General features: G+C 61.6%; 1 protein-coding gene across 5 annotated transcripts in view; it reads right to left on the bottom strand.

The window, feature by feature from the left end:
• RPS6KA2 (ribosomal protein S6 kinase A2) overlaps positions 1-12,273 on the bottom strand; it is a 131,485-nt gene that overhangs the window by 109,135 nt on the left and 10,077 nt on the right. For 3 of the 5 annotated variants that reach the window (XM_080664451.1, XM_080664452.1, XM_080664453.1), the window contains one exon: positions 3,419-3,466. The exons of 1 other annotated variant lie outside the window; for it this stretch is intronic. In XM_080664451.1, coding sequence (XP_080520577.1) covers positions 3,419-3,466 — 48 coding nt within the window. Of the gene's footprint in view, positions 1-3,418; positions 3,467-3,553; positions 3,658-12,273 lie in introns of those variants that run through there. One more of the 5 variants, XM_080664457.1, reaches the window with a different exon arrangement.

Raw genomic sequence — 12,273 nt, 5'->3', positions numbered from 1 at the left:
GACACCCCAGGGCTGAGCAACGACCCACGAGCACCTCTCCAACCGCAGCGCCCCGGAGCTCTCTGCGAGCAGGAGCCGCCGGTGAGGGCGCTCAGAGCGGGGCCTCCCTCCTGGCCTGGTCCTGGCCTCCGGGAGCCGAGGCTGGTCTTCCTCCCGGGAGACTATCTGGGTAGGATGAGCACAAGCCAGGGGAAAGCTCGGAAAAGGTTCCCCCCGATTCGCCATCTTCCCCTTCCTCCCGCTCGCCGGCCACTCGCTCCCCGCCGGGTGCCGTGTGCCCGGGACAGAGCGGGAGGGTCGGCGGGCTGCGCGAGCCGGCCCTGCAGTCAGAGGCGCTCAGTATCCAGTGACCCCACCGCCCTGGAGGCGCGCTCCCCGAGGCGCAAAGGCATTGGCCAGGCCGGGCCTGGGAAAGGCCTCGGCAGAGCGGACGGGCCCTGGGCCCTGGCTGGCTGGCTGGCTTGTGTCAGATCCGGCAGCTTCGCCATAGAGACCTTTCCCTTTCCATGGGCTTTAAGTGCAGGTACATGTAAGTACGTGGACTGGATGTTGCCATGGTGACAGCGGCCGGAGGAGCCTTTCATGTGGTGCCCGAGAGATCGTCATGACAATCTGGGCTCACGCAGCTTCCAAACAGTCCTAGAAAGGAGACACCTTGGAAGCGGTCTCTCGCGTGTGTCGGCCCCTGTGGGGGGGCTGTGCTGCCGTCTGGGGGCCACCACCTCCGGGGTCAGAACCAACTGCTCACACCCTGCGGCCGAGAAAGAAACCCGACCAGAAGCCGTTTCCTGCCCCCTTGGGCCCCGCCCAGAACCCCCCACAGCTCACTCCCCCAAGACCGTCCTTCAGAAAATGCTGCCCACACGGGAGGGGAGGGTGGGGCGCCACGAGTCACCCCCAGATGAGAACACAAACGCATCTCCTACTTGTTTGAAAGACCCGAGGCCGCCTGGCCGGTGTGGCTCAGTGGTTGAACCAGGAGGTCACGGTGCGATTCCCAGGCAGGACACAGGCCCGAGTTGCAGGCTCGATCCCCAGTGCGGGGCGTGCAGGAGGCAGCCGATTTATGATTCTCTCTCATCATGGATGTTTCCCTCTCTCCCCCTCCCTTCTTCTCTGAAATCAATAAAAATATATGAATTAAAAAGAAAAAGGACTCGAGGCCAAGCACAGTTATCTTGCAAAAGAACAGATTGCTTCACAAATTACTAAGAATTAAAACGACATCCACACACACGCACACGCACACGCACACGCACACCCGACGGCGGGCAGGCAGCGGCACGCGTGCATGGGGCACATCATCCTGTGTGGTCACGTCTGGGCCGGCCTCTGCAGCCCTCGGGACTCAAAGCCCACGGTGAGTGGCCAAGGAGCCCATGGCGTCCCCGGGCGGCCCCTGCCTGCATGGCCACAGGGCGGCCCCACCTTCCCCGGCCGGCGTGGAGCTACTAGGAAGCTGCCAAATGCGCAGAAAGCGAGGTGTGTGGCTGTTTAGTATGAACCGGAGGCAGGTTCATGCGTTCACATGCTAACCGCAGTGAACCGGGACCGCGTACCTGCCACACCTGCGTGCCATTCAGCCAGGCAGTCCCCGTGCAGGAAGCACGCTGCCCACGGGACTGTGGGAGCCTGAAGAAAGGAGACACCCCAAAACCACCTGATAAGACTTCTTGTCTGTAACGTTACCCTCCGACCCGCACGGCTGCTTGAAATACTTCCAGAAATCTGCCTCCGTCTCCAAGGATCCATTCCAGGCCTAACTCCCGGGAAAGCTACCGATGGGAACCTGGACTTGCCACGCAGGAGGCTGGTACAGCTGGGGGCCACCACCCGCCACCTGGGCGCCACCTGGGGGCCACCTGGGGGCCATCACCCACCACCTGGGCGCCACCTGGGGGCCATCACCCACCACGTGGGGGCCACCTGGGGGCCACCTGCGGGCCATCACCCACCACCTGGGCGCCACCTGGGGGCCACCTGGGGGCCATCACCCACCACCTGGGCGCCACCTGGGGGCCACCACCCGCCACCTGGGGGCCACCTGGGGGCCACCACCCGCCACCAGGGGGCCACCTGGGGGCCACCACCCGCCACCTGGGGGCCACCTGGGGGCCACCACCCGCCACCTGGGGGCCACCTGGGGGCCATCACCCACCACCTGGGGGCCACCTGGGGGCCATCACCCACCACCTGGGGGCCACCTGGGGGCCATCACCCACCACCTGGGGGCCACCTGGGGGCCATCACCCACCACCTGGGCGCCACCTGGGGGCCACCTGGGGGCCATCACCCGCCACCTGGAAGCCACCTGGGGGCCATCACCCACCACCTGGGAGCCACCTGGGGGCCATCACCCACCACCTGGGGGCCACCTGGGGGCCATCACCCACCACCTGGGGGCCACCTGGGGGCCACCACCCGCCACCTGGGGGCCACCTGGGGGCCATCACCCACTACCTGGGGGCCACCTGGGGGCCACCACCCACCACCTGGGGGCCAACTGGGGGCCATCACCCACCACCTGGGGGCCACCTGGTGGCCATCACCCACCACCTGGGGGCCACCTGGGGGCCATCACCCACCACCTGGGAGCCACCTGGGGCGGGCAGACGCAGCAGGGCGGCCCACATCCCAGCTTCGTCTCACTCTCACGTCTCTCTTGCCGTTTGAAAAGCATCTAAGAGGTGTTTGAAAGAACACGGCACATAGAGCTTTATACAGGGTGCCCCCCAAAATGCATCCGCACGTTAACAGCTGGTAACTCACTTAATTTTCGCTCCTTTTCAGGTTTCATTGATTTGAAATATGGGTGAAGCCAGATTAAGCCACGAACAAGGAGAATGTACCCTAAAGTGCCACTAGGCCTTTTTATGGGGTTACTAGTGCACACAGCTAACGTGTACGGACGAAACCAGCAACAGTCGGTGAAGTGGGGCCTCACAGACACTGAGCAGGACGGTTCCTGACGTCTGCGAGCCCACGGCTTCGTGTCAGCAGCAGCACCGGACCAGAGCGCGCATCCGTTTGAAAACAGGTGTTGATAAAAAAAAACTATTCATCTCGGTAGATGCCTCTACATTTTATACAGTGACCTGCACGTTAACCAGCACGGCTTCACCATCACTCCGAGTGGGGATACCTTTCAGAACACCCCGCGTGTGGCCTCCCTGGGGTCCCCATCGCAGAGTAAACAGCCCTCCCAGAAAGCAGGGCGCCTCGTCCCCCAGGCCGCACATGGCACACGGGCGGGCGGCAGGCGGGGCTTGCAGCTTAAACGGCGCTGTGCGGGCCCCATTCTTCCTGCGGCCTCGGGCAGGGGGGAAACCAAACCATCGGAGAGAAGGCTTTGCGCCTAACTCTTTCTCTACCAACTCGTTTTCCAGGAGAGAAAAGCAAACCCCGGAGGGCGTCTTACCTGGGCAGGCGCGGCCCGCGGCTCCCGCGAGGCGGAGTCACACTGGCCCTGCGGAGGCAGAAGGCGGAGAGAAGCTGTCAGTCGGGACGCGGTGCGGCGAGCAGGTGGCAGCTGCGGGCAGCTCGGGGCACGCACCAGGCCCGGGAACCTCCTGCTTCTGAACATGAACCTCCACATGGTGCCGGCACCGGGACTGGCTCAGGAAGCTTCTTCGGGCGCCCAGAAGGGAACTGGCAGGGCTTTGTGCAACCGGACACTCGCCAAAGGAAGCGACGGTGTCCCCATCGCTAACCTCAGAGCTCAGCCCCCGCGCCGCCCGTCCAACCCCCAGGCCCCGTGCTCCACCACAGCCCTGGCCCGTCTGGGGGGCCCTTCTCGCGTGCCATCCTGTGTAGGATGCTCGTCCAGCTGCAGGAGCGCGAAGGCTCCATCCGCCCACCCTCTGCACGCGCTCAGGACAACAGCCACGCAGCCACAGGGTTCGAGCCGAGTCTGCACCCCACAGGGCAGCCCCAGCCTGGGGTCCTGGTTTGCGACCTGGGGCAGCACCGGCGGGAAGGGGGGGCGGGCAGCGGCCGGCCGGACCCCAGGAGCTCTCCCCTCTGTGGGGACACCTCCTCTGTGTCCTCCCTGGGAGCCGTTAGCACGCGGCCCTCCAGGTGTCTGAAGAGACCTCACTCCTCCTTTCCCACCGGGTTACCACCTGTGGCTGGTGAGGGTGAGACGCAAAGGAGGGCCAGCAGGTGGCGCCGCTGAGCAGGAATGAGGACCGGCCGGACCACCCCCCCCCCACCTCCCCGCGGACTCGCAGCCCCGCTACTTCCTCTGCATAAGGAGGCCTCAGATCAGCCTCCCACGCTGCCACGGTGAAGCCATGGAGACATTAAAAATCGTTCAAGACGTTGGGTTTTTCCAGACCTTTCTCTGCAGTGTGGATTCTTTACATGTGTCTTTGGATGGTGGGGCTCTGGCAGGCACACCCAGCCCACCGCACCCCACCCACCTACCCCACCCCACGCCACCCACCCACACGGGGAGGCTCACAGCACCCCCCAGAGTGTATGTGTCCACCCGCCCCAGAGCCCAGGCCGCCGCTCCCTCCCAAACCTCACCAAGTCCGCCAGGAGGGGGCAGCAGAGGACACACCGCCGGGACCTTCCCCGGCTGCTGCTGCGGAGGAGGAGGCCAGGCCTCTGTGCCCTGAGGCCTCGGGATGCAGAACAAAATGCCAATTCCATGCGGGGCCCAGACTGTAAGGGAGGTGCCCCTGTTTGCCATCCTTGCCTCTCCCTCCAAGGTCCTCCTCCCCCTCTCCCTCTCCCCTGCTCTCCCCTGTCCCCTCCTTCTCCCCTCTCACCTCCCCCTTCCCCCTCCCCTCCCCTGTCTCCTTGCTCTCCCCTCTTCCCTCCCCCCTCTCTCCTCTCCCCTCTCCCCTGTAACTCTCACCTCCCCTCCTTTCCCAGTCCCCACCCTTTCCCTCTTCCCTCTCCCTCCCCTCTCCCTCTCCCCTCCCCCTCCCTCCTCTCCCCTCTCCACTCTTCCCTCCCCCTCTCCCTCTCCCCTGCTCTCCCCGTCCCCTCCCTCTCCCCACTCACCTCCCCCTCCCCCTCCCCTCCCCTGTCTCCTCCCTCTCCCCTCTCACCTCCCCCTCCCCCCTCCCCTCCCCGTCTCCTCCCTCTCCCCTCTTCCCTCTCCCCTTCCCCCTCTCTCCTCTCCCCTCTCCCCTGTCCCTCTCACCTCCCCTCCCTTCCCTGTCCCCCCCTTTCCCTCTTCCCTCTCCCTCTCCCCTCCCTCTCCCCTCCCCCTCTCACACCCTTCACCCTCTCCCAGGGCGCCTGGATCTGTCAGCGCTGCCTGGATACTTAACCTCCCAGGGACCCGTAGGTGATTTACAGCATCCATCAAGAAAGCCGCTCCTTCGGCCGCTGGCTGGTCCCGGATTATGACCTGTGTCTTCTCCAGGGAAAGCAGGCCAAGAGCGGGTGACCAGTCTCCGTGGGGGCCAGGCCACGACCAGAATGGGGTGTCCGGAGGCAGCTCCCCCCGACCCCCGGTTCTAAGGGTCATATGTTTGACTTTCTTGAGGAGCTGCTAGATTCTTCTCCGCAGCAACAGAGCCATCCCACACCCCACCAGCAGTGAGCGGGGCGTCGATGTCTCCAGTCTCACGCAAAATTCTACAAAGCCATTAGGCATCTGTGCATGCGCGTTCTCTGGCGCCCCCTGTGGGAGACGAAAGTCATTTTCCTTGGACACGAGTGACCAAAGGAAGCATGCGTGGGCTACAGGCACAGCTCCTGGGACGCTCAGCGGTGAATGACAGAAGAGGATCAATAGGGACTCACAGAAGGAAGTGCGCACAGGCCCTCAGCCGGCAGAGGCTCGCGTATTCCCGGCTCCTCCTGAGACGGTATTATCGAAAAGAAACACACCTCCTCCGCTGCCCCCCTGGGAGTGGCCAGGATGGCAGACCCCCCTTATCCACGGGGAGACGTTCCAAGGACTCCATGGATGCCCGAACCCGTGGCTAGGACTGAACCCTGGATACTGTGTTTTTTCTTAAGCACACACATAACTGGACGCTTCCCGTGGGCATGTACGAATCGCCAGCACCCTCTCCTCGCTTCGGGGCTGTTATACTATCCTAGAGGCCCGGTGCATGCATTCATGCACAGATGGGGTTCCTCTGCCTGGCCTGCGATCGGGGCTGATCAAGGCCATCTCGCCCAGTCCCGATTGGGCCGGTGGCTGGGGAGAGAACGCGGGAGGGCTCCAGGGCATGTCTGGCCCTGTCTCACCCAGTCCTGATTGGCCGGACCCCAGCAGCAAGCTAATCTACTGGTCAGAGCATCTGCCCCCTGGTGGTCGGTGAACGTCACAGCAACCAGTCAGTCCACCGCTCGGTCAGACACTTAGCATATTAGGCTTTTATATATCCTATCTAATAAAAGAGTAATATGCAAATTGACAGTACTTCCACTACACCTACAAGCCACACCCACCAGCCAATCAGGAGCAAGTATGCAAATTAACCCAACTAAGATGGCTGCGGCCATGGAGAGAGCAGGAGGCTTGGGTTTCCCCAGCAATGGAGGAAGCCAAGCTTTCCACCTGCCCTGGCCGGCCATGGACTCCACTCAAAGCTACTAAGTTTCAATTATAGAAGATAAATAAATCCCAACAAAAATGGCTGCAGCCATGGAGCAAGCAGGAGTCTTGGCTCTGCTCAAGGCTACAAAGTTTCAATTATAGAAGATAAATAAATCCCAGATACCAGGGCCTCCACTTGGGTCGCCGGTGGGGGGGGTGTGTGGCCAGCCTGCAAACCACCACAGGCCCCTCGGCCAGGCCGCCCCACCCCCCAAGGGAAACCCCAACCCTGATCCGGAACACCCTTCAGGGCAAACCAGCTGGCCCCCACCTGTGCACCAGGCCTCTATCCTATCTAATAAAAGAGTAATATGCAAATTGACCATCACTCCAACACACAAGATGGCTGCCCCCATGTGGTCAAAGATGACTGACTTCATGTGGACACAAGATGGCTGCCACAAGATGGCCAGCAGGGGAGGGCAGTTGGGAGGGACCAGGCCTGCAAGGGAGGGCAGTTGTGGGCAATCAGGCCAGTAGATGAGGGAAGTTGGGGGCGACCAGGCCTGCAGGGGAGGGTAGTTAGGGGCAATTAGGCTGGCAGGGGAGCAGTTAGGCATCAATCAGGCTGTCAGGGGAGTGGTTAGGGGGTGATCAGGCTGGCAGGCACAAGTGGTTAGGGGCAATCAGGAAGGCAGGCAGGCGAGCAGTGGGAGCCAGCAGTCCTGGATTGTGAGAGGGATGTCCGACTGCCTGTTTAGGCCCGATCCTACTGAAATCGGGCCTAAACGGGCAGTTGGACAGCCCTCGAGGGGTCCCAGATTGGAGAGGGTGCAGGCTGGGCTGAGGGACACCCCTGTCCTGTGCACGAATTTCGTGCACTGGGCCTCTAGTATAGATAATAAAAGGCTAATATGCAAATTGACCAAACGGTGGAACTATGGGTCGCTATGATGCACACTGGCCACCAGGGGACAGATGCTCCACACAGGAGCTGCCCCCCTGGTGGTCAGTCACTCCCACAGGGAGAGCGCCACTCAGCCAGGAGCCGGGCTCACGGCTGGCGAGCACAGTGGCGGTGGTGGCGGGAGCCTCTCGCACCTCCGCAGCAGCGCTAAGGATGTCCGCCTGCCGGCTTAGGCCCGCTCCCCATGGGCGGACATCCCCTGAGGGTTCCCGGACTGTGAGAGGGTGCAGGCCAGGCTGAGGGGACCGCCCCCCCCACAAGTGCATGAATTTTGTGCAGCGAGCCTCTGGTTAAATAAAATGAGGGCGACCTGAGCCCACGCATGAGCACAGGTGCTGTGACGGGAGGTCCAGCCTCCGAGACACCACGAAGCGACGAAGCAGCGGGCCTGCGGGGTGGAGACGCCGGACCCAGCGAGGGATTTCCGCAGGCTGCGCGCGCAGAATGGCACGGAATCTGAAACGTCTGTAGCTCAGGTAACTGAGACCGTGGAGGCAAAACCGCAGATGAGGGGCCTGCGGAACCCATTCTAGCAGATTCCGAGTCCCGGTCAGCCGTGGACTCGCCTCGGGCCCCTCCCAGGGCTGAGCAACGGGGTGGGGACGCCGCCGGGAACCGCTCCAGGGTCACAGTCAGAAATGCAGTCCTGTGACCCCGTTCTCCTGGATCAGGTCCTCACGCGGAACAAAGGCTCCGGAGAGGAGCAGTGCCTTCCCGGGAGAATCACGGATCCCAACGCGCTCGCTCCGTCTCCTGTTGCTCCAAAGTCGCCTCGGGCACCTCAGCACCTCGCTCAGGGGGTTATGGGGGGCTGAGCACAGTCCCGCTGCCTGCCTCCCCCCCATGGCCCCCCCTTCCCCCCACGACCCTCCCTTCCCCCCACAGCCCCCACCTCTCACCCTCGGCCCCCCTCCCTGCCACGGCCCCCACCTCCCCCCTCGGCCCCCTCCCCCCCACAGCCCTCACCTCCCCCCCTCGGCCCCCCTCCCCCCCACGGCCCCCACCTCCCCCCCTTGGCCTCCTCCCCCCCACAGCCCCCACCTCCCCCCCTCGGTCCCCTTCCCCCCCACAGCCCCCACCTCCCCCCCTCGGTCCCCACCTCCCCCCCGCGGCCCCCACCTCCCCCCCTCGGTCCCCCCCTCCCCCCCTCGGCCCCCCAGCTTTCCCTTTAGCCCTCAGCTCATGCAGCAGTGCTCAGAGAGTACCCTCAACACAAGGGTGCTGAATGCCTGGTGCCCCCCCTCCACTGACTGTCCACAGGAACAGCTCAGTGATCCGATTCCAGAACCTTCCCCGGCAGGTCTGAGTCCCCTTTCCTGCAACGTCAGGTATTCCTGCCTCATTTCATGAACAACGTTAAAGACGTAAACCCTGCTTGCAGGCTCTCGGGGGATGTCATGAGCAGATCCACTTAACAGCCTCGCGTGGTCGCGCCCTTCGGCTTCACCGATTCCTCACCAAGAACACGCGCAGGAGCGTTGGCAGGTGTGAACCCAGCGACCCAACACCGAGCCGCACCCAGTCTCCCGCAAAAGCCAGAACCTGGCCCCAGCGGAAAGGCATTCACGATTCAGAGGGAATGGCCTCCTCGGCTTTGTTTCCAAAGAACTTGAACCCGAGACCCTCTGCGTCTCTGTGGGCAGCTCCAGGGCCCGAGGGGAGGGCTGGACCTGGACCCGGACCTAGACCTGGACCCGCAGAGACAGCCGCCCTCGGCCCCAAGAAGGCGCCGCTGAGACCAGCGTGGTCTGCCCTACGCCAAGCGGGAGACAGGAGTCGGCCTGCTCGGCATCATGCCGAGAACCTCTGGAAGGCACCGTGTCGGCGCCCAGGGCTGCAGGACCCAGGGCCACACCGGGGCTCACAACCCCCTGGATTCCTGGAGGCGGGAGGTGGACCGGGTGTGGGCAGGGCCTCCTCCCCGAAACCTGTGGGTGCCCCTTCATCGTCTCCGGCTCCTGGGGCAGCGAGCCCTCACGCCAACCCCTTCCTCACGCCCTGTGGCCTCTGCCTCTGCCTCTCTCTTCACACAAGGACCCCGTCACGGTGAATGAAGGCCTCCCTCAGGGACTCAGCCAGGTCCCGACTGGAACTGTTTTTACAAACAGGGCCCACCCTCGGGGCCTGGGCTGGGGCTATAAGGCATCTTCGGGGCGGGGGGCACTCAGGCCGGCACATGGCGTGTCGGGGAGGAGGTTTACTTTGACGGTAAAGAAGCCCCTGGGTAACTGTTTCTCTCTACAGGAAGGGCGTTACAACGGCACCGCGCAGCCGCTATGCTCCCGGGAATAACCAGCCTAGGTTTCCGCTTCCTCTTCCGCCAGCTCCTTCACGTGGGGGGTTTGGGCCGGTTGCCCTGAACCCCAATGATGGCTGACACCTTACATGCATCTGGCATTCAGCAGCAGCTGGCTGACCCATCGTCCTGACTAATTCCCTGTCACTGGGGCACACACATTTTGTTGTTTTCTGTGTGTGTGTGTTTTTTTTTTAAAAAATATGTTTTTATTGATTTCAGAGAGGAAGGGAGAGGGAGAGAGAGATGGAAACATCAATGAGGAGAGAGGATCATTGATCGGCTGCCTCCTGCACGCCCCCCACTGGGGATGGAGCCCACAACCCAGGCATGTGCCCTTGACTAGGAATTGAACCATGACCTCCTGGTTCATAGGTCAACATTCAACCACTGAGCCACACCAGCCAGGCGTGTGCACACATTTTGCCATAATAAACATATTTGAAGTTTTTCCAAAGATCTGAATGGTTTTATGCTTAAAACTTCGAACTGCACCAGGATCATCTTATTGGGACACCACTTGGAAAGGCACCGAATGTTCTTAAGAAGATTGAGACACCAATTACAATCAAGAACCATTTTAAAATGTGGCTGGATTAGCCGGCAAGGAACAAAGGGAACATGTTTCTAAGAGTGAATCTGGAAATCAGGCGGAGGAGACGCGCGTCTTCCTTTCCAATTGCTCATTAGTATTCGCAGGCGTGCTAATGCTTCCCCTCAAATCCATTAATGCCGGGATGCGTGCGGGACGGCGCTCTGTGGGAGGCAGGGAGAGGAGCGAGCTCAGGGGAGCTGCTTCTTGTACACGGTCTATTGAAGAAATAGTGACCAAGCATCATTGTTAGGAGGATGGAGCAGGAATTAGAAACTGCTCTGCAGCCCTCGCTGCTGTGGCCCCGTGGATAGAGCGTCGGCCTGCGGACTGAAGGGTCCTGGGTTCGATTCTGGTCAAGGGCCTATACCCAGGTTCGGGGCTTGATCCCCAGTGGGGGGCGTGCAGGGGGCAGCCAACCAGTGATTCTCTCTCATCACGGATGTTTCGATCTCTCTCTCCCTCTCCCTCTCCTTTCCTCTCTGAAATCAATAAAAATATATTTTTAAAAAATTGTTCTGCAGCCACCAGCCCACCGTCTAGAAAATGTTTCATCTCCTTCGCGTCCCCCTGGTTGACGTGGGACCAGGGAGGCGGGGGGACGGGGATTGTGGGGTTACCAGGTTGAAGGGCTGAGCCAGGGAAGGCTGCTCACCCACGACTTCGTTGGCTGCGACGTGGAAGAGACGAACATGTACTTTGTCCAAGTGCTGAACTGTGGGGCCGTGTCGCACCCTCCCGTGGTGGTGTTTTCCCGCCGGGACCTGGAACCTGCAGGTACCACGCAGCCTGGGAAGATGTCGGAGCACGAAAGGAGACAGACATCTCGCTGAGAGCAGGCCTGGCTGCAGGTCCCATCCCTGTCTCTTCTTCCCAGGACACGGGCCAGTCGACGAAGGGGACGGACACTTCGGGAAGGCCGTGCGGGCTGCGGAGTGTCCACGCCCACAGGACTGGAGAGGAGCTGACAGCAAAGGAAGGAACTCAGAAGGAAGGCTGGCGGAATACGTCCGGAACGGCCGCAGAAGGCTTAGTCCGGGCGAAGGTTCAGGACCATGGACAGGGTCTGGTGTTGGCCTATTTCTCTTAATTTTCATCTACAAATAAAAGCAGTGAATTCAAACCAAAGTGTAGATCCTACCGGGAAGCAGCTGTGGGAGACTCACTTCCACGAGCACCCCGCCCAGGAGAGAGCTTTCGGGGTTTTGAAGACGATGCCGGGGAGGCTGTGGCCTCCTCGGAGGACGGCGAAAGGTGCTCGATGAATATGACGACGGGTCACTTGCTTCTTCTGTGGGTTCTCTGCACCTAGCTCTGTCCCCCTTTTCACAAGGCTAATCCAGGCAACAGAAAAAAACCTCCTCTTGTAGTCCCCCTGAATCCCAGCCTCCCGCCTTCTAGACCCCTTCATATACCGTTTATCAGCGGTGGGCAAACTTTTTGACTCGAGGGCCACCATGGGTTCTTAAACTGGACCGGAGGGCCGGAACAAAAGCATGGATGGAGTGTTTGTGTGAACTAATATAAATTCAAAGTAAAAGAGCGGAGGGGAGAGCAAGAGAACCGGATAGAACAGCCGGATCCGGCCCGCGGGCCGTAGTTTGCCCACGGCTGGTTTAGATGTTTATGTCTGTAACACGGCCCCGCTTCTTCCACCTCGGGCCACGCCACCCCTCCCACACCACCCTCACGCCCGGCCAACTCCTCTCTCTCCTGCAGAGGCCCTCCTCGGATGCCCGTTTCTCCCCGAAGCGTTCCCCGATTTCCTTTCTCCGTCCCAACCCGACTCCGAGCTCAATGCCTCTGCGCCGAGGCCCGTGTTCTGTGGTTTCACCTTGGTTCACATCGTGGTTGGATTCCTCGCTGTGTCGACGGCATTGAAAGCGAAGCCTTGAGCAAGCCAAGTGCTT

Source organism: Plecotus auritus (genome assembly GCF_963455305.1).
Source record: "Plecotus auritus genome assembly, chromosome: 4".
In the NCBI taxonomy this organism is placed as follows: Eukaryota; Metazoa; Chordata; class Mammalia; order Chiroptera; family Vespertilionidae; genus Plecotus; species Plecotus auritus.
This window is presented reverse-complemented; position numbering and strand designations above follow the sequence as displayed.